Source organism: Centroberyx affinis, unplaced genomic scaffold (assembly GCF_046629955.1).
Source record: "Centroberyx affinis isolate AG114_WGS23_722 - 3 ecotype Tasmania unplaced genomic scaffold, CSIRO-AGI_Caff_v1 ptg000722l_1, whole genome shotgun sequence".
Lineage (NCBI taxonomy): Eukaryota > Metazoa > Chordata > Actinopteri > Beryciformes > Berycidae > Centroberyx > Centroberyx affinis.
This window is the reverse complement of record NW_027279339.1, coordinates 158998-185545: the sequence shown is the minus strand read 5'-3', so window position 1 is coordinate 185545 and position 26548 is coordinate 158998. Positions and strand designations below refer to the sequence as shown.

General features: G+C 44.4%; 3 protein-coding genes across 5 annotated transcripts; 2 read left to right on the top strand and 1 right to left on the bottom strand.

The window, feature by feature from the left end:
• Positions 1-649: 649 nt before the first annotated feature.
• Positions 650-18989, top strand: cbfa2t3 (CBFA2/RUNX1 partner transcriptional co-repressor 3). The gene is made up of 11 exons (XM_071519683.1): positions 650-655; positions 815-1108; positions 1871-1960; positions 3410-3591; positions 6358-6641; positions 7188-7288; positions 8627-8873; positions 9395-9463; positions 10251-10304; positions 12105-12295; positions 12915-18989. Exons 1-11 carry the CDS (start codon positions 650-652, stop codon positions 13290-13292), a joined length of 1896 nt encoding a protein of 631 aa, XP_071375784.1. The 3' UTR covers positions 13293-18989.
• A 948-nt stretch (positions 18990-19937) lies between these two features.
• Positions 19938-23004, top strand: pabpn1l (PABPN1 like, cytoplasmic). Its single transcript, XM_071519702.1, has 6 exons — positions 19938-20009; positions 20582-20705; positions 21298-21365; positions 21477-21583; positions 21764-21851; positions 22681-23004. The coding sequence occupies exons 1-6, from the start codon at positions 19938-19940 to the stop codon at positions 23002-23004; spliced, it is 783 nt and encodes a 260-aa protein (XP_071375803.1).
• Positions 23005-23818: 814 nt separating this feature from the next.
• trappc2l (trafficking protein particle complex subunit 2L) lies at positions 23819-26183 on the bottom strand. Of its 3 annotated transcripts, none has more exons than XM_071519696.1 (5): positions 26101-26183; positions 25625-25797; positions 25301-25388; positions 24069-24148; positions 23819-23984 (listed from the first exon to the last, which is right to left on the bottom strand). In XM_071519696.1, the coding sequence occupies exons 1-5, from the start codon at positions 26131-26133 to the stop codon at positions 23939-23941; spliced, it is 420 nt and encodes a 139-aa protein (XP_071375797.1). In that variant the 5' UTR covers positions 26134-26183; the 3' UTR covers positions 23819-23938. The 3 variants fall into 3 exon arrangements, with proteins under 3 accessions (XP_071375797.1, XP_071375799.1, XP_071375798.1); XM_071519698.1 differs by having other exon boundaries at positions 25625-25761; positions 26101-26133; XM_071519697.1 differs by lacking the exon at positions 23819-23984 and having other exon boundaries at positions 24069-24192.
• Between the last annotated feature and the right edge of the window lie 365 nt (positions 26184-26548).

Genomic DNA, 26548 nt, shown 5'->3' with positions numbered 1-26548 from the left:
TACTTGAACATAATTAACCAATGAAGGGAGTGTTTTACACATAAATCATATCTTAGACTGATAGTGACAGTGTAGTCTAGACTCATCTTGTGTCATCATTTGGGTCCGATATGAAAATAAGAAAACAGGGAAAGGTCAAAAGTGTATGTGTGTGTACTCCTGTGTATTTATGTGTTTGTTTGTACACACATTTAGGAGTGTATGTGAGTGATTATATATATGTGTATGAATGCGTGCACTCTTGGACTATTCTGAACCTTAAAGCTGCAAATCTACTTTCAGCTGGTGGACATGTGCAGGGCCAGATTTAGCAACACACCTGCTATTGGAATAAAAGTAACACAGGCCACAGGCCTATTTTTGGCACCTCTTTAACAAGTTCCTCTTATAGTTGTGTCCTAGTGAGTGAGAGAGAGGCAGAGGGTGAGGAGCGGGGTGGAAGAGACTGATGAGGGGAGATGGGGAGGGCAGGGGGAGTCAAATGGTCCCACTTGTGAGACAGCTGAAGTTACTGCAAACACACACGCACACACACACACACAGACACACACACACACACACACACACACACACACCTAAACACTCACAGCCTTCAGTCAAACCGGCATAAAAACTGTAGCAGTGAAGTCATCTTCTGCATTGGGTAGGCATGGATGTGTGGGGTCAAATTTGCGTGTGTTTACCGTATTCCAATGTGTGCTCCACACACACTCGATCGTGACCACACACACCTCTACCTGCAGGGTGCACGTCGTGTCCTCGCCTTGCCCCCACCCCACCAGTGAATATGACCAGTCTGAAGATCGAAAGATAGTCGACAGTACAGACCCGATTAACCTTGTCTCTTCCTCTGTGTATATCTGCAGTGCTGAACGGGAGCAGCCACTCTCCTACGTCGCTGAACGGCGCTCCCTCCACTCCAAACGGCTTCAGTAACGGGCCTGCCATGTCCTCGACAGCCTCACTGTCCAACCAGCAGCTCCCCCCGGCCTGCGGGGCCCGGCAGCTCTGCAAGCTGAAGCGCTTCCTGACCACGCTGCAGCAGTTTGGCAACGACATATCGCCCGAGATCGGAGAGAGAGTGCGCAGCCTTGTGTTGGGGCTGGTGGTGAGTACTGACTTTATCTATTTGGAGTCCTTCTAATAAGTTATTCTAATGACACAACATGCATTCATACCAGTTCTCTGTCCCCTTACCTTGTAATGCCTTGTTGTCATCACTGGTAATAGCATACTGAATGGAAATATTGCAATCATTCGCAGTGATTAAGGTTTGACTGATATGGGTCTTTGAAGGCAGATATGATATTTTTGGATTTAAGCTGCCAATAGCTGATATTTTCTGCAGAGAATCTTTATATTTTTCCATGTTCATGAAATTGTTTATTCAAATATTCAGTATTTCACCCAGAATTCTATTCTTGGCAGGATGGAAAAGCCTCTGAATTAACGTACACCATGTGAGACTAATACTCTCCACTGAAACTGAGGATAATAATACAGACCATTATACAGTATTGATCTAAGCCTTGTAGTGACACTGGCAGCTCTCTACAATGAGTTTGTATCTGTGTAATATTTAGCATTCTAAATCTAAGTAATTTTAATTTGTTTACACTTATTAATTACTGTAGAAGAAAGTGGAATGAGCAAACAATTACAATGTGATAGAATTCAGAGCCATGAATGAATGAGCTTTTCTGTATCAGAAATATATCTTGTACCAACGCCACCATGTGTTATACAATTTAATTTGTCCATTTGTTAATGCATTTATTACTTCTTTAATGTGACATTTTTATTATCTGTTCTGTTCAAGCACTTTGTAACGTTTGTTTACAACTTATTATTGTTGTCTTGTGTTGCACAGAACTCCACTCTCACCATCGAGGAGTTCCACTCTAAACTCCAAGAGGCCACCAACTTCCCCTTGAGGCCTTTCGTCATTCCCTTCCTGAAGGTAAGGCCTGTGTACAGATTTGATACAAGATAAATCAAACCTGTAACAAACACATAACGTACTGCTCCTGTCCATATGGCCAGTGCTCCGGACTCATCAAAACTGCCACATGTGTAATGTGCATAAAGAAAAAGAGAGCGAGGGAGAGGGAGAGGGAGGGGGGGGTGACAGATGTTGATTGGGGAAGCTAAGCCGATGCCTCTGTCCCGATCCTCTTCCTACTGTTCTTCCTCTATGGTCATACACCAGAGACACAGCATGGTCACACACACTCTCACACATGCATACTCATAGCAGCGATGTGGGCCACAAGTCACCGCACCAGCTGTTGACTATGGAACACATGGGGTAATGTGGCAACAGGGCGCGTTGGCACGTGGTCTTTAAGAGGCGTTTCTGGCTGTGTGTTCGTGTGCATGCGTGTGCGTGTTCGATTGTGTATGTGTATGTACGTATGCATGGCTTGACCCGGTGTGTCTCGGGTCTCTGCTGGCCTGGTGAGGACCTGGGTATACATTCCTGTCCCATGCGCTCCTTCCTATTTGGCCTCCAAACAGAAGGGGCACACAGGGGTCATATGGTGATGGCGGTGTGTGTGTGTGTGTGTGTGTGTGTATGTTTGTGTGTGTGTGGGGGGGGGTTGAGGTCTGAGCTGGAAACCTATAGGTATATATTGTGGTAGTTAATGCTATTTAGACATATATACTCAGTATTACTTACAGTGAAAGTAACCAAGTTGCCAGTTACTCATAGTTTGTAGCTTTGGCTCATTATGAGAGATTAGTAGTCATGATGTTGAGTGTGGACAGCGTTGGGATGTGTTTGAGTGCATTCTGGGCTGTGGCATGTGTGTGTGTGTGTGTGTGTGTGTGCGCGCGCGCGAATGGGTGTGTGTGTGTGTGTCAGACCTCCTGGCGTGCGGTGAGCCTCCACATCTGGGACATGGCAGCAATGGCTGGGCTTTATCAACCAGACAGGTCTGAGAGAGCTATTTGACAGCACTGCCACACACACACAAACACACACATACACATGCATACAGTATACACATCAGCACGCCCCGGAGAGAGAGACACATGGCAGAGGAATGTGTCAAGGGACCTGTCTTATCTCATCCTGTCTCTTCATCTATCACTCTCTCTCTCTCTCTTTCTCTCGCCCTAATCTCGCATTATTTCACTCTCACCCTATCTGTCCTCCCACTACGACTCTCCAGCTCGCCTCTTGTCCATTTCCACTTAACGCTCTTCCTCCCTACAGTGCATCGCTTCAATAAATCTATATTATATCTACGGTTTATCATAATTTATCTCATTCCTAATCCACACTGTAAACCAGCACTGAAGCTACGTCCTGTGATTTACATTTACATAACATACAGAAGAAAAATCTACAGATGGCGACACAGTTTTCTTACTGTCTCCCTCTTCTCCCTCCTTCCCACTGCAGGCAAATCTGCCCCTGCTGCAGAGAGAGTTGCTCCACTGTGCCAGGTTGGCCAAGCAGACCCCGGCCCAGTATCTGGCCCAACACGAGCAGCTTCTCCTGGACGCCAACGCCAGCTCGCCCCTAGACTCCTCCGAGATCATGCTGGAGATCAATGAACATGGCAAGAGAAGGACCCCTGACAGGTAGTCTCTCCCTGCTATACACACACACACGCACACACTGGCAGACTCTCACACAGACAGTGTTATAAATGAATTATTTCTGGGTATTTCAGAATGCCAAGCGACAAGGGGAGGCTATAAATCCTCTGTGCGGGAGGCGGAAGTCTGGACAGCCCTGATGCCAGGCGAGCTCTGCCAGCTGTCTGGGAGGGAGGGAGGGAGGGAGGGAAGGAGGGAGGGATGAGAGTAATGCAGAGAAGCAAGAGAGAGAGAGGCAGATAGAGAGAGAGTAGGGGAGGAACTACAGTAGATGTCCTCAGCACAACCCACAAACAGACAGAAAGACCAACAGTGCACTACAGTGTGCTACTGTCCCCTGTTTTTCCCCAGCATCCTGCATTATCCAGTGGATGAACTGGCATTTCCCCTTCCTTCCCTCCCCTTCCTCTTCTACCAATTGCTTGTCTTCTTTCTTTCCTGGTGCTTCCTCTCTCTCTCTCTCTCTCTCTCTCTCTCTCTCTCTCTCTCTCGCTCTCTGACTGCCTGACCTGCGGGCTCCCAGCAGCTGTCCATATGTCAGAGATGTGTCCAGATGGTGTGATGTGCTGACCCTAACCCTGAGCACATCCTGAGGGGGGTGGGGGTGGGGTGGGTGTGTGGGGTGGGGTGGGGTGGAGGACCGGGGTTGGAGTGGAACGTGCAATCCCACTGTAATCCGCACACCTCCGCCTCCCAACCTCTGGCTTGTGCACAGCGGGCAGGGTGCGGGTGGGGTGGGGGTTAGGCGGGGTGGGGGTGGGGGTGGTGGAGCTGGACCTACGGTGGGCCAGCTGTTCCTGTGATTTGTAGGATACTGGAGCCAGGGATGTGTATGAGTAAGGCACAAACATGCACAAAATGCACACACGGATAAGTGAGTGCAAGCACACACACACACACACACACACACACACACACACAAACACATAAACGCACATCGTCTACATGTGGCACACTTGCATTCATTTGCCTTTGATCCCCAGGATGATAAAGAGTGATTTCCATCCGAATGCCTGGCTATTGCATCCAGCTAAACAGATTAATATCAACACTCACATTTAAACTGTCCAGATGGCTTGAAAACACATACACACACATATGTACGCACATGCACACAGACACACACACACACACACACACGCGCGCGTGCACACACACGCACACACTGACTTAGGCAGACACACAGAGACACAAACGAGTGTCACTAAACATCTGCCGAACACACAGTATTCAGCACATATTGCTCCATAGGTCTGAGTGAGAGAGAAAGAGAGAGAGAGAGAGAGAGAGAGAGAGAGAGAGAGAGGGAGAGGTGTTGGGGGGCTATACTTGCAATCTAAGAGTGGGCTGGGGGATATTCAGCTTAAGAGCTTGAGACACAGTGTGTATGGTTGGACTTTGCTTTGTCCGTTACATATGGTGCACAGCTGTGCACAAGCTTTGGAGGGGCACTGTCTTAACTGAACAACAAGCAGCGCTCAGTGGGGATATATGTATTGTATATGTGTGTGTGTGTGTGTGTGCCATGTGGGAGTTGTTGAACTCTAACACAGAATTCATGTTAACTGCTAGTGCCTCTTAAAATAAGTGCAGTCTACAAAACTGTAGAATCTATTAAAATGAATAGTTATCATACTTCTATGCTTAAGTGAGCTATGATTCGTCCTGATATATAAACTATATAAATCATTTACAGCATGTGGCTCATAGCACTCTCCACCTTCTCCACAGAGGAGATACTAATTTAATAGTAATTCCACTCAGGAATGTTACAAGTCTCCTTGCATCTAGTGTTACAATAACACTCTTGAATGATCATTTTTATTCCCCTCCATTAACTGTAACACCAGAGGAGAAGTGTTAAGCCATCTTTGTGAATTGTTAATCACATTAACTGTTGGTTGACATATGACACTGATGCTAGTTTTACAATATACCAAATACACAGATACTTTATATCAGTAAAACACTGGTTCACCAACTTAGACAAACACACCCAGACACCAACAGGGATACCATGAAATTAATCATGTCAGTTTTTGCCTCACAATATGAGTATAGAAGAGTAAGAAATTAATTTAAGGGGCATTTTTGCTCTCTTGATGTGATTTTAGGGAATTTTGGTTGAACTATGAAATAATACATTCACATTGCATATTGGATATTGCAATATCATTAATATTTGTTTTATTTTAAATCATAATATACCACACATTCCTCACTGCTGGCAGGCCTTAGTTTCTGTCCCCAACCAGTCCAAATTCCACCCCTCAATTGTTGAGTTTTTTTTTACAATATCGGCTGTTTTATGTTTTTTGTTGATGCAGTGATTCGTGCGAGGTCGGCATTTTCTTCTACTGGTGGCTGTGTGGTGCCAACAATTTCTACTGCTTCAAGCTGCGTATTCAGTTGTTCTCTGTTGGCACACAAAATTTTTCTCTCGCAGAACACACTGGGATGAATTACCCTTTCATAGGCTCCCACGAATCACCTACGGTGGCCCATGGGGGACAGTAGTCGCATTCATGCATTCAAATCAACAAATAATATGAGAACAGGGAGAAATGCAAAAAAAGCGTACTCATAATCATCATCATTTTTAATTTCATAGGCATTTCATGAACTTTTAAGGGCATTTTTACCCCCAGCTCCCATAAATTTATGACTCTGGTCTACACGTATTATTACTGTTTTTTGGGGTTTAATGTTTTACACTGTTTTAATCCACTTGCCTCTCCCCTTCTTCAGGACCAAAGACAGCTCAGACAGAGATGGCTTGCACCCGGAGCACCTGGCTAAGCGGCCCTGCACCATCAGCCCCAGCCAACGCTTCAGCCCCAGCACGGGCCTCCCCTCCCACCCTCCCCCCAACGGCCTTCCCACACACCCTCCCAACGGCCTGCCCCACCCGCCCAACCCCCCCGCGGGTCCCCAGCACTACCGCTTAGAGGACATGGCCCTGGCGCACCACTACAGAGACGCTTACAGACACAATGAGCACCGCGACGCCCGAGACAGGCACCGGCAGACAGGTAGAAGAGCCGCTCAGCATTCAGAGTGATCTGCAGTCATATAGTCCACAGTTATGTAGTCGGTGAAGGAGTGGGAGAGTGAGCGGGTGTGTGTACGTGAGTGTGTGTGGTGTATGTAAAGAACAAAGGCCAGTTGTCAGTCCAGTGTGATAATCCTTGTGGCAGTGCATCTATATTAAGCCCACAGCCATACATGCCTATGTACCGCCACAGTGGGAACCCATATATGCCTTCCTTCTGCTTTCCCAAAAGGAAAGAGATGAATTCCTAGCCAAATTGATTGCATGAGGCCAACGGTATGGGTCCCTGAATGGCTGCCACCAATTATTTCCCTTTGAAATCAAAATTTCTATGAGTGCAGTAGGCATGAGAGAAGTGTAGGTGGAATTTATAAAATATCCTATTGTGGATTAGCTGTTGTTTGGCATTAGAGCCTTAATGTCCCCTTACATGAGGTGGTTTTAGCCATCATGACATCTGCTGTATATAGTGCAGTATATGAGTGCTGATTCTGACCAAGGCCTGTCCTGTGTGTTTGTGTTGCAGCGGTGCATGGAGCGCGCCAAGAGGAGGTGATTGATCACCGTCTTACAGATCGAGAGTGGGCAGAGGAGTGGAAGCACCTTGATAATGTACGCATCAACGGGGTAGCTATGTTTAACACCGACCTCCTTTTTGTTTTTGTTCATAAACATACACCACCTCTAAGATTGACCAGTGTACAGAGAGCTAACATGTCAGTGGGTGGCTAAAAGTTAGTTTTAGTGCTAAAGATGAGATGCAGACAACAGGGACGGGAGCTGCTGACAGACAGAAGAGCCTCAGTCGCAGCTGAGTTAGGAGTTGATGGACAGCTGACCTTAGACGGTCTGTGTCAGTGTGGTGAATTAACAACAGACACCTCTCTGGCTTCCTGCTCACACATAAGGCATGGAACCCAACTTTGTGAAGGCTAGGACACACACATACACACACACACACACACACACACTGAAACACACACACACTCACACACACACGCACAAGGCCCCAGATGGAGCTCAGGACCCAGCAGAGAGCAGCTCCAGCTGGGGAGAGCAGCTGAGACAAGGGCTGCAGTCATGGAGGGAACCGGCCAGGCCTGGACCCATGCCAAATTAGAAACACTTCACCGAAATAAATATAGCTAACACAGAGGGGAGAGAGAGAGAGGGAGGGAGGGGAAAAGAGAGAGGAAAGATGAATGGGAGGAATGATATGGATTGAATGTCAACCATGCTAAACTCATTTAGCAGACCGGGCAGGGATGGAAACATAGGGCACGGTGAAAAAAGTGACACGATGTTTAGAAAGGGGGGGAGAGAGAACGAGAGAAAAAAGAGAGCGAAGCTGAGGCGGAGTAGGCAGAGGATGGAGCAGAAGGGTGGAATGAATTGGTTCAACTTTTTCATCAGCAGCCCAGCTGTTACATTATTGTTATAGTGCTCTTCAGTGTAGACGCTGAAACTCACTGACAAACACATACACACACCCACAAGCACTCACCCACAAACAGACAGAGATAGAAACCCAGCCACACACACACACACACACACACACACACACACACACACGTCTGCTAGGCGGTATGTGTTTTGGGACAGATCAAAATAGTGTGTAGATTTACAACTCCAAGTGCTTCCAAAAGTAACTCTTTCCTTCTGGAGTGTTTGTTAATCTGAGGAGGCTTTGTCCCCCTGACCTTTGGTGTTTGATTATGCATTTATTGTGTCTTGTCTGTTGTGTAAACTCTGCTTTGAGTGAATTCCGCATGTGTAGATGATAAAGTTTCTGTTCTATTCTATTCTATTTGTTCTTTGGGGAGGTTGGGATGTGTGTGTGTGTGTGTGTGTGTGGGAGGTGTTTACATTCTCAACAAGGGCGCACTGTTAACAAACTCTTCTCCTCTGTTCATTTATCATGCAAAGCAGATGGTATTAACCTATCCTCATCCTCTCCCAATGCAGCTGCTGAACTGCATCATGGACATGGTGGAGAAGACGCGCCGCTCCCTGACGGTGCTGCGGCGCTGCCAGGAGGCCGACCGCGAGGAGATGAACCACTGGATACGGCGCTACAGCGACGTGGAGGAGATGAAAAAAGGTGGGAGCAACGGACAGCACCGCCCTCCTCCTCCTCCTCCTCTTCCTCCTCCTACTCCTCACCACAACTCCTCCTCCAACACAGCTAACAGCAGCGAGTCACAGCCCATAGGTACTTCCACCGCTGCTGAAAGGCAGACAGACAGACAGACAGGTAGACAGACACACGCAGGTTATGTTTGGCAACTCAAAACACTCAGATCCAGGTAGAGCTCTTTTGGATTATGCTGTAATACATCAATTTAAAAACATAAGTCAGTTAGATGAAGATGTTTTACTGCAAATTTGCTGATTTTAATGAGTACTGCGTGGTAATACAAAATCTAGTTGCAACATCCTGGATGTTTAAAAGACTGATTGCACCCTTATGCTACCTGCATGCTCATTCATAGTCAAGATTTGTATTCACTTCTAAATTTCCCTTCCCCATTCCTTCTCAGAAATGGTTCAAAAAGTTGATGACAGTTTGTTAGTGATGTTGCCACACATATTTAGTATTGGTCCCAAAAATAGGTTTGGAAACTAGGGGAGACTGGTGATAGCTGAGATTTGGATGTGTGTTTGTAGAGGCCAAGAGTCTGTCTCGGTGTGTGTGTAATTGTGACGGAGTGTGTGCCTGTGTGTGTGTTTCAGAGATCCACCGAGACTTCTTACACAGGCCGGCCTCAGGATACCTGCCTGAAGAGATCTGGAGGAAAGCTGGTAAGAGCCAAGCAGCCCCCTCCCCTGCTCTCTACTGTCTTCAGGAAGACAACTGTGCGTGCACACACACACACACACACACACACACACAATCACCACCATCACTCTTCATGGCCCTCACCCTGGCTACTGCCTGAGACAGACAGAACACAGGCCTTACAGCCGTAGGTCCAGAAGGCCAGAGGATTGGAGGCCCTTTGTGTCATTAGGGCTAAATGCCCTCCATCTGTCACCACTATGAAAGGCCACTGCAGTTAAACCTGCAGTGAAAATGCAGTCACCTGGCCCAAGGCAGGCCGCAGCAGCACAGCACAGCACAGGTCGGGGTCACAGCTTAACTGGTCTCCACTGGCCAGAGACAGAGACTCTCACTGATGTCTTATTGCTTTTCATTGTGACAGTTTTCTAGCCGCATGCACAGTACATAAACTTATTATGGAATTGAATCAAATGCAGACCAGCTGGGATCATTGTATTTTGTCTTGTCAGACACAAAGATATCCTGACATTGATTAATGATTATTTTTGGCTCAGTTGGTACCAGAGGTGGAGCGGGTGGGAGTGTTGCACTGCCTGGGTCTTCCTGTATACCTACTGCATGTTAGATAGGGCCCATCCCAGGAGTCATCTGGCTCAGCCTTTGTTCCTCCCCAGTCCCAGCACTATTATGTTTCAGTCATACTCAAATACCCTGTGGAGGGAAGATGCTGCTGCTGTCGGCAAAATATTGTGCTGCATTTTCACCAGCAGAAAAAAGCTCTTTTAATTGCAGTTGTTTTTCATACAGGTACTACAAGTATCCCGCTCTCCCCAGCACTAAAGCACCTCCAAAACAAGCAGGGTGAGTAACACACCTCACTCCCACCATCTCACCACTAGTGTATATGAGTGTGTGTGTGTGTGTTTGTGTACCATCTCCCATCTCACCACTGCTTCAGCAGCAAGCTTGTCTGCCTGGTGTAGCTGCAGCACCTCTTCCTTTTAATTAAAACCAGACACGTATTCTCTGGTCTGGTTCAGGTTGAGAGACTGCAGTGCTTTTGAAAAATAAGATATGAAGTGTGAAAAAGCAGACAGAAAAAACGTGTCCCAGGGACCTGCCAAATCCCTGTGGTATTAAAACGTTAATATTGCTGCCCCCGTGTTTTCCATTAAGTGCTAATTGCCCCAGCATCTGCTATGCAGTCTCCTTGATAAGAATTAATTAAATTTGCAAACTAATCTTAGTGGTGCATGCATTAGGCCTGATAATTGAGAAGCTCAGGATAGTGCAGATAGTGATTGGGGGGAGAGTGTGTGTGGGGGGGGGGTATAAGAAAAGAAAAAAAAGAGGAGAAATGAAATGAAGGATGAAGGTAAAGACACGATGAAGAAAAGCATTGAGACGTGTGTGTGTGTGGTGTTGACAGGATTGACAGAATACTAACTACTTCAGCAGTTTGTAAGCAGACATACCTGCACACACACACACACACACACACACACACACACACACACACATACAAGCGCATACAAACGTGTGCACACTGCCATGCATGCATACTCACCTAAGTGTGGATAAGGCCCCTACCCATACCTGTTTTTTTGTGCAGTATTTTGAAACAACTGGGCTGGAGCAGCGAGGAAATGTGACAGTTATTTATGAGTTCACTCTCACACAAACACTGACTGGAGGAAATAGGGAGCGATGGAGAGAAGAGTATCGCTCTCTCACCTCCTACGTGGACACACCTGGAGGGCCATTTGTGTGTGTGTGTGTGTGTATGCGTGTCTTTTAAGTCTTATCTTGTGTGTATGTGCACGTGTTTCTACTTGGCATATTTGGAGGAGGTCTGAATCTTACAAAATTTGACTGTCTTTGATGCTGGATGAAAATGACATTTTCTTGGCCCTTGTATGCAGTTAGAAGTCATTCCTTGTGATCGTGATACATCAAGTTATTATTTGACTCTGTTTAATGGTAAATATTGCATATTTGGCAACCCCTTTCTCATGAGTACATCCTACAGCAGTATGAGATCTGGAAAACACATATGTCTTTGCCGTGAGCCAAAAATAAAAGATGGCAAAAAACTCCTGCCTCTTACTGAGAAGGAGCTTCAAGAAGCTTCTATTTTAGACTGCCATCTGGAAAGGAGTCTACACACCTGCCTGTTGTGAAAACACAGCCTCCTCACTCATATGTGCTGGTGTTGGTAGAACAAAAGGCCACACTATCAAGTCTACCTCATAGGAACCCCTCATAGGAGGTTATTCAGTCTTCACTGTTAGGTTTTTCTTCGATTTTCTACCAAAATGTATTCTGATGGCAGGTGGGCAATCATGAAAATCAGGGAATCCCAGAACATTGGGTGAACAGCCAAGTTGGTGACAAAACTTTGGAGACATCTGCTGTTGTCAGCACTGGAAATGATTGTCGCCAGACGTGTTTGAATTAATTATTTAAGTTTGGCTGTTTTCTTATTCCGACAGAAGGTTTTAAATCTTGGATGATGTACATCTGTTAGCTGAGATACAACAAGCAGAGAGCTTAGAGAGCCTCAATAAAGGATGACAGAGCAGGCAGAATAGGACAGTGGTCATAGGAGCTAACACCACACTCTCTCTCTCTCTCTCTCTCTCTCTCTCTCTTTCTCCGCAGAGGAGGCAGTGAACGAGGTGAAGAGACAGGCGATGTCAGAGCTGCAGAAGGCAGTGTCAGATGCAGAGAGGAAAGCTCATGAGATGATCTCAGCTGAGCGCTCTAAAATGGAGAGAGCACTGGCCGAGGCCAAGAGGCAGGCCTCAGAGGACGCGCTCACCGTCATCAACCAGCAGGAGGACTCTAGCGAAGTGAGCATCACAGACCCCCCGCCTCGCCACCTTCCCCCCTCACTCGCTCATTAACTCCTCACTCAGTCACTCACCCGCTCCTTTGCTCTATCCATCCCTCGTCCCACGCTTTGTCCCCCTGCTCCTCTACAGCAGTCCTGTAATGTGTAATGTGACCGTCTGATGATGGTTTTGCTGAGAGATACAGCTGGCTGCTCTTGGTTTGGCGCAGCACCATGTTGTCATTTCATTATTGCGGAGGCAGTCCAGTTGCCTGTGTAAATAATGGCAGACAGACCCAGATGGTTGGAGCAGAATGCCAGGCTGAGGCCATTACAGAGCAGTTGACCACCACCTGCTGGTAACACAAACCAGTGGCCTCCGACCAGGACTTAAAGCCCTAAAATCAAATCCATATGGAAAGAGAAAGAGAATAAATACAGGATTAGCGAAATAAAACCAGATAACAAAATAGTCTCATTTTAGGGCTCAACTCAAATTTAAGGAGAAAACTAAACAGTTATCTATTAGAGGCATGTTTAGACGTTAGGCGTAACAGTTGAGATGCAAAGTAAAAAGATATATTCCTGACAAAGAGACTTATTTTTATCAACCCACTCTCTCCCCACTGTCTCACCAGAGCTGCTGGAATTGCGGGCGGAAAGCCAGTGAGACGTGCAGCGGCTGCAACACGGCTCGCTACTGCGGCTCCTTCTGCCAACACAAAGACTGGGAGAAGCACCACCACGTCTGTGGACAGGGCCTGCAGGGGCTGCCAGGGGGCAGCAGCGTCCCTCTAGGCACCCCCTCCTCCTCAGCGTCCTCCAGCGCGCCTCCCACCCACTCAGAGAGCACCCCTCCTGGACCCCTGTCCCTGGCAGGCCAGACCAGTATTGGAGGAGGGGCTGGCGGCGGCAGTGGAAGTGTCTCTGCCAGCCCCAAGGAGAGCAGTTCCAGCAGTGCCTCTCGCTCCACCACTCCAGCTACGCCCGCCCTACTGGACGCCACCTCTCGCTGACCTCTGACCCTTGACCCCTTCTGCACACTGATGCTGCAGCGCCCCACACTCCATACAAAACCAAACTGAGGAATCTTCATCGCACACTGCTCCCTTTCCTCTTTCCCTACTTCATGCCCTATTTCCCTCTTATCTGAAGCTCTCTGAGCTGATCACTTCTTCTAGCTACCTGATGATGGCCTGGTTTTCTCAACTCCTTGACATGCCCAAAAAAAAAAATTGAAAAACACTTTTTCTGTCCCTCAGACTTCCTCTCTCTTTCACAACCACACCCACACATATAAAGACTCCAGTCTGGGGTTCAGTGTAGTGTAAAGCATGGAAAGTGCAGTGTCTCCTCTCCCTGTGTTCAATAACAGAAACATATCAGACGAGTTCGCTGATAACGTGAGCTTTGATATTAAGATGTGACTAAGATGTGCCCTCAGTAATATAAGCCCAGTAAACGCTAACTGAACAGGGCACTTACATAAAAAAAGACTGTGGTAAAGCAACATTGATGAGGAGATATCTAGACTGATTAGCACTTGGATAGGATTTCCCTTTAATTCAGCACCAATGACAGAACAATGCTCAGCCCCAAGATGTGCACTACCAGTCCAAACCTCTCGTTGAAGAGGCACTTGTCCTTATGGAGACAGGCAAGGAACATAACACCTTTCTTCTACTGGAGGAGGGAAGGGGGAAAAAAAATATATGATGCGATTTATTCCTCAGAAACACAACTAATTATTTATTAGACATTTCTTTTTTGGCTTTAAGGGGAAGTAAAGAAAAGTCCAAATATTCTAAATGAATAATAATAATGATGATGATGATATGAAAATAAATAAATTTTAAACTGTTAACTACCTTGCTAGCGAGCCAAGAAAATCTACACCGGACTCACCTCTCTGCACCATTGTGAACCCAAATGAATTCAAAGATGAAAAATAACATGATCCAAACCTTTGTATTACACTGCCAAAGTGAGTAAGTAAGAGATAAGGAGAAGCACTCATCTTATAACCAAACGCAAAGCAACATCACCTCCTCAGCAGATAAGCCAGCCCTGAGAGGTCCGGGCTGCAGAGACGCTGCAGAACGGGACCCAGAGATAGTCAGACGGACAAAGACTGTGACCTGCTATGATCTGCAGCTGCCTCCTGCAGTCTGGATGAAACCACAGCGATTCCTCAGCGATGGCCCAGACTAGTGAATACCAGAATGGACAATGCTGTGAACTTGCCCTACAAGAAAGACTGAATAAAACGGATGGAAACCCTGCCACAGTGTGATTTTTTTGTGAATGGTAACAGAGAGGACAGAGAGAAAAAAAAAAAGAGGAAAGGAAAAGCTACACGGCCTCAAAAAAAAAGGGAAGAAGATACAGTACATGGCAATGGAGCTGCCAAAAAACCTCAAAACAAACTTGAAAACCTTGTCCAAGAAAGCATTGTATACTATGGAGAAGTATGGAAAGATTGTTTCTAAGTTGTGTTTTTTTTAAAAGCTCCGCGATGAGGAGATATTTCAAGGAATTGCTGTTACCTTTTCCATTCTCTCCCTCCTTTTCCAAAGCATGATAAACAGATGAAAGAGCCTTGTAATGGGCGGTGTAGACTTGGTTCTCCTCTCTCTTTCTACCTCCCCTCGCCTCCCTCGTACGCTCCTCCCCGACTACTTGACTCAAGTCCGCCCCTGACCCCAGCCTGCTTTGGACAGAGCCTCTGAGCAGTTATGTGGGAAGGGATCAAACCTGCTTGTAGATATTATTCCTCTTTTCCGTTTTTCAATAATGTCTCTTGTCGCTGATGTCCACATGTGCTGCCCTTGTGTATATCCGGAAAGATGGACTTTGTTTTGGTTTGTTTTCTTTCATTTTCCTCCTTTAGTTTGGGCTGAACAGTGAAGTCAGAGTAAGGACACTCTTTTATGAGAGGAAGCCCCATTGTACTTATTGTTTGATTTGTTGTATCTATATTAATGAGATGAAACCCCTCTTGTAGAATATTTTGTATTGCTCGCATTGTAAGACAGTGAGAGGACGGAGGTGCAATATGAAGAGAATTCAGCTACTGAATGGAACCTCAGCAACTACCCATAGGGTGTCATATAATATAGATACATATAAATATATTTAAAGTAACATCGGTAACTTAATGTGAATGTACATAGTATTTAAAGAGGTCCAAAAATGTGTTTGCCAAATAACAGAAACCTTTAAAGTTTTATGTCCAGAATATGATTTTCTCTCAGTTCATTTGTTTCTCAAATTTATCAATTGCCTTTTCTCATAGCATTTAAACACTTTCAATTTTCACTGAAAATCAAAGTGTGACATGACCCTGTGTAGAGGGGACTGTTGGTAACAGAGGTCAGGTGGTTCCATAAAGAACCACGATGCATGTAGCTGAAAGTGGATGAAAACCGATCAAGGGTGGATGGACACTACAAGATTTCTTGGAACATTTTGTGAACTAGGCCAAACATTATCATCCTAGCCAAATCATCCACATCATAGTATTGCAAGAAAGCTTTTGACAAGTACTATGATGTTAGAGTTTCACCTGAATTTTCTAAACTTGTATTGGATGGCTTATTTGGGGCTAAATCTTGTCAGTGTCATCTACTGTGCTTCATCCACCCCAGGTCAGTTTACATCCTACTGGAGGGAACTCAACAGTGTGTTGCAGCCTGCTAATGGCAAAAAGCCCAAATGGTGAATAGAAAAAAAGGGAAAAAAAGCGGTGGCCCGGTTACAAATTTAGCTAAGTTACTTCATACCAAATTTGGGATTTGAAGTCAAGCCTTGCCTCCTTATGTCTATTTAGTCTTGTGAATCAGTGTGAAACATTGCCATCCTTTGGGCTCCAGTGCCACTGCAGTGGCCCTCTCTCTTCGTCCTCAACGACCTGTGTGTGTGTGTGTGTGTGGCTAGGTGTGTTTGTTTCCCCCAGGTGCAGGACAAACCATCACCTACATTTACTGTAGGCGTAAATGATACACCAGTGTTAAGCTACAGTAAAACTAACCTCAAAGCTGATTTTGATACCCAATCTTTTAAACGTTGCTCTGGTTTTATTGCATATTGTTTATTTGTACAGATGCAGTTTGAACATGATTGACTAATAGTTCAAAGCTGAAGATCTTGTACTGATGTTTTGTGGGGGGGGTTTTCCAAGCCAAGAGTATAGAGGGCCTCTAGCAGCTATGCTCAATCAAATTTAATATCGACTACCCTAACCATACACACTTGGCCTCATACTTCTATACATGGACCAAACTTGAAAAAGAAAAAAAAAAAGGTAATTTTCTTTTTTACAGTGAGTGACATAGTAAAAATGAAACCGCTGAACTGGTCAGCATTTATTTCTTATTTTAATTCATCAAAAAAAAAAAAAAAAGCATATAATGTATATTTATTTTCCTTTGGCCTATCTGAAACATAATATATAATTCAAATGAGATAAGCTGCAAGGTACCCCTGCATCTGCGTGTGGTGTTTATGTATGTGTGTTATAAGTTACCTGGATATGGGATTGACTTCAGCCTTTTTGTGTAATTTGCTCCTGTCCCCCCCTGTGTCCCATGTCTGATTCCTCCACTACTACCACAAACCTCTCTTCACAAGCCCCCCTCACACTAGCTACCTCCTGTGACCATACAGCTAACCACCAGGAGAGGTTGACCTGGACTTTGAAAGCTGGGCTGAGGGCAGACATGGAAACGCACATTCAAAATCAATGATATGAATCGGTCAGAAAATTAGCAAACTGAGGCGTTGAAAGGAATTGCCATTACCGACGACGTGAAAGACTTATTTATTTTCCGCTACACCTCACCTTTTTTTGATCATCACAGCCCTCTAACAAAACACTGACACTGCTGATTCTTTACACTCTATATAACACAGGCTATACATATATCCAGTGTGCATATTACCAAACTGAACACAGAATCAAACCCTGACATGCCATTTGTAGTCCAAAACCAATAAAAGCAAAGACCAAAGTACTCCTGCATTGCCATAGTAGGCTTTGACATGGTGTGTATTGTTAGACCAGAAATAATGAGGTTAGAACTCCACTATACCAGTTAACCAAAGTGTCTGAAATACACACTAGCTCAGAGCACAAGAGTGACGAACACTCTCAACCAATAGGCTGAATTTCAAATGTGTAGAGTAGTTATTCAAGCAATCAAAGCGCTTGTTGTCTAAATATTCAATAATGCCTCTGTTAAAACAACAGGAGCATCTCTTTTGAACAGCCTACTGATTGAGTGTTCTTACAGTACAAAGCCTTGCAGAGATATAATGAATGCATGGTGGGTGTGTTTGTGTGTGAATGGCGGTGGTGGTGTGTGTGTGTGTGTGTGGGTGGGTGTGTGTCTCTGTGTGTGGTTTTTTTATTATATTTTCTTCGTGTCTCTGTGCAAAGTAAACTACTTGAAAACTCCAGAGCTTTAATGAAACATCCCAGACAGACTTAGTGGCAGAGCGATTCAGAAGATGTAGCAACAGCTTAGTCTTTTTGCAGTAAGAGTAAAACATACCGTGTTAGCATATCACATCCACATCAAAATGAAGTTGTAATGGCAATTCCATTCAATCCTAAGTTGCTTTGTGTGTGCCTCCTTGTCTGCAAGTAAGCCCTCAGATAAACAAAACAAAGCCAAACCCAATGACCACTTATGAATGACCAAAATCCTACCAAAAGCTACAACTATCTTTTGTTTTTTTTCTGCCGTTAAATGCTTCCGAGTTACGGCCCAGCATTAGGACACTTGTATGGGGGTGGATGTGGTGGGACATGAGGCTATTATGGACAGTCCCACAAAAGGAGTGCATAGCTGTATCGGTCTACCCGTCTTTCACTGGGATCCTCTGATGTCATTGGATAGGATGGAGTAGATCAGGTCAATGATGTTCTACTCAGCCGGGTGTGAGATTAGTTGTGAAACAAATGAGATTTGTCCTGAGGTCGGGGTGTTTTGTGTCATATTCTTTCTCTGCACTCTGTGAAGATGTTGTAGAATGGCAAACGCATAAGGGCTCTTCTGTTGTGAAAACCATCCAAGGGTCTCCAAACATTTTTCATCAGCCACTTTTCTATTTGTTTATTATACAGTGTACGTGATATGGGCAAAACGCATGTTTAGAAAAGGCAAATATTTGCAGGTTGGCATTTGTCTCTCCCTAACCCTACCAATAATTCTACCAATGAAGTTTCAAGGCTCATCTGATGTGATGGTGACACACGTCCTTCCTGTGAAGCAAGCACTGATAAATACAGTAGGAAGCTGAAATGGCAAATAGCGGATACAGCTGTTGTTTTCCCAAAAGCCATGGCTCAGGATGGTCCTGTTTTTACCTTTACATAAATGGAAAAACAAGGTTTGGTTTTATATGTGTAGGGAAGCATTATATACTGTATTGTGCAATACATTATTACAGAAAAAAACATGTTTCTGTAGGAAAGGTTGGCGCTTTGAAGATCTTCTTTTTTTTTTTCTTCCTCTTCAAGGGTCCCGTTACCGTTTTTAGATGAAGTGAACTGTGCCAGAAGAATTAAATTCTGATTTGTATTTATTTCTTGCATGCTTTCCTCCCTGTTGCTATTACCGCTCTTTAACTGTTCGCTCTGTTGGATGTGTGAAGCTGTAAAACATTCTAATTCAGGTTAATGTCTGTGTTGAACAATGTAACTGTGTAATTAAAACATGAAATGAAATATTCATCACTGTCTTTCCTCTTTTCTGTGAGTGTATTACTCATTTGATTTAACGATTGGTAAACATTTCTGAGATGAAACAGAAGAAATTAGAGAATTACTACTCTCAGCAGACAAGTCAGCCATCCTGTTAGGCTAAGTTCTTTGGGTAGTTTATTTATTTATTAAATTACTGAATAATGATCATTAATAATGCAAAGTTCATTACATAAACTTCAAAAGATATTCAGATTGCATTGCCTCATGTCTACATAACATTCAAAATAGGCTACATTATATTAAAAATACATACAGTAATATGATTATAGAGCTAAATAACATCCCTAATGAAAAATCATTATAATAATCCTATATTATTCCAATAGGGAGTGTGTCTGTGGTACTCAATAGTGAGTTTATAGTAACCAGACTTAAATCAGACTTAATGGTATTTTCTCTCTTCTATGGTATTATTATAGTTATAGCTATAGCCTAAAGTTTTGCTGTGATTTTTTGTAGTGTCCACCCAATTTATCATTGGATTTCTATACTTCTTTTTCGTAAGAGTGAATGCAGATCTGGATGAGAAAGTCTCTTAATTCAATTGTCAATCAATCTGACACGTCAACCAGTCCCATCCACAGGTGATACCTATCAGCACACCTACCAGTCATATGCTGTCAGGTCGGTGTAGACCATCTTCCCCTAGCTGTTTCCTTTCTTTGGGAGCGCTTGATTCCGGCTCTCTTGAAAGCTGGAGTCGATTTACTGTTGTTCCTCGGGAGTGCATTTTGGTGAAGGACTGATAACAGAAGTAAAAAAAAAAAAAAGAAAAAAAAGAAAAAAGAAAAGACAACACAACTGGCCTTTAAATTGTGTAGGCTACCGTTTGAATTGGCGAGAAGTGGCGTTGCAGGGTCGGCTCGGCAGATGCCATGTTTGAGCAGTGAGCATGGCGGAAAATCAGGAGGCTTTCGGCTACCTGGAGGGCGAGTCCACCGGGGAGCATTTCACCGAGGACCCGGTGAGTGAGATTAAGTATCATTGTATTTGCAGTGAATATTGAGGGGTGCTATCACGTTTGCTCGTCTGCACATCAGTCGGGCGATGTCACGTCGGACTGAACCGGGTGCAAACGTACGCTGTGTGCTATGGTTACATTTCATTCAATGGCATGTTGTGCAAAAAAAACTGGTAACACCGAGGCACATTGCGTGTGTAACATGTTATACGGAGCAGTGTCGGATTTCACATTAGGGCACTAGCTCGGCATGGAGCGCATCTCACGCGCAGGTGCACTGTGGGTGCTAGTTAATAAAAGCGTGTGCATCTAAAACACAGTCCGCATTTCCAGGGGGGGGGGGAATATGGGGCATTGTTTGGTTCTGAATTGTATTGTGTGTCTGCAGGCATTGAATGAACTGATGCAAAATCCTATTTCACGTGGAGTTATAGTCTGGAAACCTCAGCTCAGTTGAATTGGAGCAAAAAAATAAATAAAAAAATGACAGTCTCCCCCCCCCCCCCCCCCCCCCCCCACACACACACAGCAGCTTACTGTATGTATGCCTCGGTTTCCATTCCTGTGTGTCTCAGGAGCTGGCAGCCATCAAGGCCAGGGTTCTGGAGCTGGAAATGGAAGAGGAGGCAGAGAGACTGAGGGAGGAGGAGAAGTGTGAGGCTGCAGAGATGCAGCTCCTATCCAGCAGCCCTCAGCCTGGTAAGACAGCCAGTAGGTCTTATCGGCCCACATTAGTCACATAGCATTTCAGCTGAATGGTTGTTCTTGGGTTCTATTGCTGTGCCATATTGCCATACAGCTAAATACTGATTACGCGTTTGGGAAGCTTTGACAGCATATTTGAGCCAGGTGTGTAGCATAGCAGCCTCCAGGCAGGTGAGGCAGCCACATCCTTCACCATCTGGCTAACACCTGGGACACTTCACCGTGGTCACAACAACAGCGTTCACATGTGCCTCATCACTGCCCAATGAGACGAAGCAGTGAGCCCCAGAGATCCAGAAGGGTCCTCCTCGCTGCCCGTGGCTATTTTCTGCCTCTGTGGTTCTCCTCGTCCCATTCACCCCCTCCTCCATCCCTCCTTGGTGCCTCCTCACAACATAGATGGCAGTCTGAGGGGGGCGAATTTGAGATTGTCTCAGATGTGTTGTTGTGAAAGAGGCAAAGAATGATTCAAGTAATGGATGTGTTGATCTCACCCAGAGTGTCCCCTCTGTGTACATGAATGCATTCTCTATGTTGCATGTGTAAGAGCAGTGTATGCACTACTACCTTTTGTTTCCTACCACAGGGCTGTTCTACAATATGACCCATGAGGAGAGGATAGATGCAGACAACAGATCAGTCTATGTAGGCAATGTAAGACTTGTACATCCTCCCCCTTTATCAAGTTTCATGTTGAGTGTATGTTTTTGTTTTTGTTCTTTTTCCCCGAACCTCTGATCTGACACACTGTTGAACAAATCCCAGGTAGATTATGGAGCTACTGCAGATGAGTTGGAGATCCATTTCAATGGCTGTGGTCCCGTCAACCGAGTGACCATCCTATGCGACAGGTTCTCTGGCCATCCCAAGGGGTGGGTTTAACTTGTGCATGCTTAACAAACTGTTCTTCTGCTTACTTGACACTGTTTGTGGGCTTTTTGGTTTACTTTGGAGCCTTTCGTGACTGTAGAATAAAACGTCAAGCATATTGCATGCAATTTCAGCTATCCAGCATCAAGTTAATTTTGGTCTTCTCTTTTCCCCTTTCACAGCTTTGCCTATATTGAGTTCTCTGATCGAGACTCTGTGCAGAGTGCTATTGGTTTGGATGAGACCTTGTTCAGAGGCAGAGTCCTGAAGGTGAGATGCATGAGTGCAGCCTTTGTTGGGTTTAGACTACATGTTAGACTAGTTGAGCCCAAAATGAAAAGTCAGTCATTATCTACTCACCCCCATGTCAGTTGAAACTATTGAAGAAACTCTATTGAAGTTCTTAGGATCACGACACACAACAAGTTCCATTTCAGCCTTAATCCAAACTTTTGGATTTAACAGGGCCATCTTTTTACATCTCCAAAAAAAACAGCATAAAATATCCATCAGATTCCTCCAAGCAGCTTGTGCAGCAAAATCCAGGTGTTTTGTAATCAAATAGTTGCACAGTGGGTCCTCATTATCTTCTATATTATACATTTTCCTCACTGACAATGCTCTAGTTGCACACACACCCTGCAGCACTCTGGTTACTGTAAGGTGCATGTGCAACCAGGCCCATTGGGAAAACAAAGCATTGTCAGTGAGGAAAATACAGGTCATAAAGAGATAGATATTGGACTTTCGGGCCCACAATGCAGTTTTTTGGTTTCAAAACACTTAGCGCAAGAGCTGTTTGGAGAAATTTGATGGACATTTTATACATTTTTGGAGCTATGAGGGCTAACTTTGATGGAGTTTCGAATGAGATGGGGATGACTAGATAATGACTGAAATTTAATTTTGGGTCAATTATTCCTTCAAAACACACCAGTCAATTGCAGTACACATTGGTTATCACCTGTCTTTAGGTCACATTCTACACTGCTGAATGGCAAACGGTAAATGGTAAACAACATCAATCACACTGAACATTTTTATAAAAAAAAAAAAAAGGTGGGATGTGAAGTTTGTTGCTGTGTCCTTTGACCTGCAGGTGATGCCTAAGAGGACCAACATGCCAGGCATCAGCACCACAGACCGGGGCGGGCCCCGAGGTGGCCGCTCCAGAGGCAGAGGCTTCCGTCCGCCCCGCTACCATAACGGCTTTCAAGGCAGGTTCCGGTACCAGTCAGCCAGGCCGCTCCATCCAGCGCCCCACCCTTACTACGGAGGCCCCTCAGTGGGGAAGAGACAGTGGGGACACCTGGAGTACCGTGAGCAGACACCTAAACGTTACCCGTGTCTTCTTCTCATCACCCCACCGTCGGAGGAGTCGGGGGCAGGGCCCAGTGGACAGCACTACCCCCAACAGCGCTAGCATAACTGCTTGCACACCAATGTGGGGGAATAAAACTGAGTGATACTTTTAAGGAACATCTGATTCCAATCATTGCTGGGTTAAGTACTATGTCAAAGGGCCAGAATGGACAGCAGAAGTTTGGTTTCCCAAGTTTTGACCTTTCAGCACCAAAAGGAACACAGTTGCCATTGATCCTTGCGTCAGTTCTTCATGACTCCAAAGCTGTCCAGCGAGACGATCTGGTTTTCTCGTCAACATGTGAAGTAGGTAAGAGGAGACGTGAAGAACTGGGGGTGGGCGGGCGAGTGTGGGACTTGAACAAATTCTTAGTTTGTAACAGCCTTTGAAGGATGTTTTGGCACTGTAGCCCTAACAAGTCAAGTTTGGTGTTTTTTGCTTGTCAAGCATTTGAATAGTTGAGCCATGCAAGTCTCCACTTCATACTGCTAGGTTGTAATTGTGCCTATGTTCTGTATTATATCTTACTTGCGATATGCATGGGCTGAAACTTGTAAGTGCTCAGCTCTGTCATGTCTAAGATCATTTGCAAAGGTGTTGCGTTACAAGCTTGTCAGTATCTGTGAATGCATGACAATCTTCAAATGTTATGCTGTTTCGCATCTTGCTGTTTTTATACATTGATGCGAATGTATTATGTTGCTGCCTGTATTGTAATGTTTGTTATAATTTCCCCCATAATGTATAATTTACCAAATTTCTTTGCTGTATAAGTGAATAAATAAAACAAGTGATAATCTTGGTCCTGTGCTTCGTTTACTCATAGGCTCCGTGAGAGTGAGAGTATCTGTAAAGGAATGACCCACACATGCACTGATGTATGACATTTTAAGTTTATTAGACTTTGCATTTCATTCAGGCAGCATATAAACAAACAAAGAAGATCAGAGGTGCTATGTACAGTGGAGATTCAGGAGTAAGGCTGGAGGCGAGGTCAGCTGGCTTGCACCATCATTCCAGATACAATGCCGTCGAAGGCCCTGGAGAATGATTGGTCAACAATCAGACAAAGACTGCTAGAGCAGAATACAGATGAATATATTTATTTTAACCTCAATACTCACTTGGACTGAATGGGGTCCCCGGGATTGTAGAATGGGTTGCACATCACATCAGTAAATGAGTTGTGTAATTTTCTGAACATCTGGAAGGGAACAAAAAGAAGCTGTATCCTGGACTGTTCAAAAACTGAGAAGAAACCAAAGAATATGCATGCGTTCAAGACAAGTCAAATGTATTTTAAATGCTTTTAGCAAACAAGTTTGTCACAAATTTACTAGACAAAAACTAGATATGAGGTCAGAACTTGTTTGTGTGTGTGTATGTTAATCCTGAGCTATGTTTTCTAAAGTTTTCCGATATGAAACTTCATTTCTATGCCTAAGATCCTGCATAACCCCAGAATGCCTTTTTATGAGGCTTGAAATGGCTTTCTGAGGGGGGGAATGGAAAAAGCTTCTTGCGATGTCAAAGTTCCAATAGTCTATTTTATGCAGATTAATTGTGCAGCCTCAGTTTTAATGACAAGGTTCACCTGGACAATTGGGCCGTTAGACTATCATACATTTAATGTGATACTTTACTGATCCCCGCAGGGAAATTGTCTTTTCACTCAGGGTCAGAGCGCCCCAGAGCTGGCAGGGATTTAGTGTTTTGCTTGGGGACACTTAAGCAGGGCAAATGCTTGCCAACATGGGTTTTGAACCAACTCATGGTGCCACTCTGCTGCTGCCTTTTGATGTGGCCTAAAAATTCAAGCCAGGCTGATATGACCCAAAGAGGCTCCAACCCAAACCCAACCCTCCCTAGCCTGCATCAAAGCTGCACTTATAAACTGTGGGCCTATCAAAAAACTGATAAAAAAAAATGTTGCACACACACGTTTTTTTTTTTTACAATAATGTAGCAGCTTTTCCAGGATTATCTTACATTAATTTAGACACCCATTACAGTATAACCCATGGTGCGAGACTGCAGGCAATCAGTATCACTCTTCTATTGGTCCATAAGGTCTGACCTGAGGCATGAGTGACGGCAATAAGATATGATTGTGCGCTTGCACACATTAAGCTAGATCAGCAACCGGACACAAAAAGGATGAAGTTTGTAGTTGTGTGTCAAGGAATAGAAATATGGCTTTCTCAGGAGCCACTGCAACTAGCTGAACAAAAATGCAACACTGAAATCAAACCATATCCAAGAGAATTAGGCTATCAAGGATTTAAGGTGAAACTGATTGTAACAGCAAGTTGGACTGGCTTTGATTATGCTTAGGTACTTGATGGGCTCAACTTACACTTCTGATTTCATTGTCCCGTAAAGATGTATTTGACGAGTCCACAACAATGACAAATTTCACCTTGGAGTTGGTCACATATCCATATCTGGTTTAGGAGTCAAGAATCCCATAAAATGCTTTCTCCTGAGCACATTTACAGAAAAGGCTTCCAGTTCCACTAACTCAATTACTATTTTAATCTACAGTATTTTCGTTATTAATATTAAGTTATGTAAGGTAACATTTTAATTACAACCATACAACATAAAGAAAAATAATTTGACGAACAGATAAGACGGAGCAACTGTCTTTCAGTCTTTGCCTCCCTTTACAGATGGATACACTTTGTAGTCTTCAGTGGGATAAAGCAGACCCAGGTACAGCTCTCTCTGGTCTCCCATGGCTTTGCCCACTGCTGAGATCTTCTCCTCCACCACGTCCAGAGAGGTGTGGACTGTGTAGTGGAACTTCAGCTCATTCTGGGTGGGAACACTTCGGATATACAGCGGGTAGTTCTTGAAAAGGAAATAACAGAGTAAAAACACACGAAAAACGAGTCTGTTAAAAAAACACCGCAATTCAACAACTCACAAACAATCTTAACAAGATACCAATTGTAACAGCAGCTAGCTTGGAACAAGCTAATGTTGTTAGCTAGCTGGCTAACGTTAGCTCTGTTGGGGTATTTGAGCCTGCTGGACCTTCTTGCCAACAAAGGAAATTGTTAGCTCCTGAAGACGTAGATCATGTTATTGAAACTAAATGTGTTTTTAAGACCTGTAAAAATCATTGAGTAATTTCACAACAGCTGTCCTTACCTCCTTTGCGATCACAGCTATGCATACCGCCATGTTGTTGTTCCTCCTCTGAGCTGTCAGATGCTGTCACGTGTCATGCTGCCTTCAGGTGTTGTGGGAAAGAGTGCACTTATGAGCTGAGCGCACATGAACAACCCAAGAAAGTGATGTATTCCATAAACTAAAAACCTACAATTATTATATGATATTTATTATATACTGAACTTCAATTATAGTGTATCGATGACCTCAAACGAGTTGGTTCAAACCTACTAATCTACTGTAAAAAAAAAATAGTGAATAGAAAAGTTCTTGCTTTTAATAACTTAAGTAGCCTACAAGCTTACGAGGAGCCACTGAAGGCAACAATTGTTATGGAGCTGAAACAGTTCACGGTTAATTTGAATGAAATTAATAATATCATAATAATATCATCAGCTATAAAGCTTTCAAATAAATCAAACAAATC

Coding starts and splice junctions, on each gene's coding strand:
- cbfa2t3 (XM_071519683.1), top strand. Junction 1,109..1,870: donor GCCTTGTGTTGGGGCTGGTG/GTGAGTACTGAC, acceptor TGTGTTGCACAG/AACTCCACTCTCACCATCGA. Junction 6,642..7,187: donor AGACAGGCACCGGCAGACAG/GTAGAAGAGCCG, acceptor TTTGTGTTGCAG/CGGTGCATGGAGCGCGCCAA.
- pabpn1l (XM_071519702.1), top strand. CDS start 19,938: ATGGCGGAAAATCAGGAGGCTTTCGGCTACCTGGAGGGCGAGTCCACC. Junction 21,584..21,763: donor TTCTCTGGCCATCCCAAGGG/GTGGGTTTAACT, acceptor CCCCTTTCACAG/CTTTGCCTATATTGAGTTCT. Junction 21,852..22,680: donor TCAGAGGCAGAGTCCTGAAG/GTGAGATGCATG, acceptor TTTGACCTGCAG/GTGATGCCTAAGAGGACCAA.
- trappc2l (XM_071519696.1), bottom strand. CDS start 26,133: ATGGCGGTATGCATAGCTGTGATCGCAAAGGAG. Junction 25,798..26,100: donor TAGCTGTGATCGCAAAGGAG/GTAAGGACAGCT, acceptor TTCCTTTTCAAG/AACTACCCGCTGTATATCCG. Junction 25,389..25,624: donor CCCACTGAAGACTACAAAGT/GTATCCATCTGT, acceptor CTCCTAAACCAG/ATATGGATATGTGACCAACT.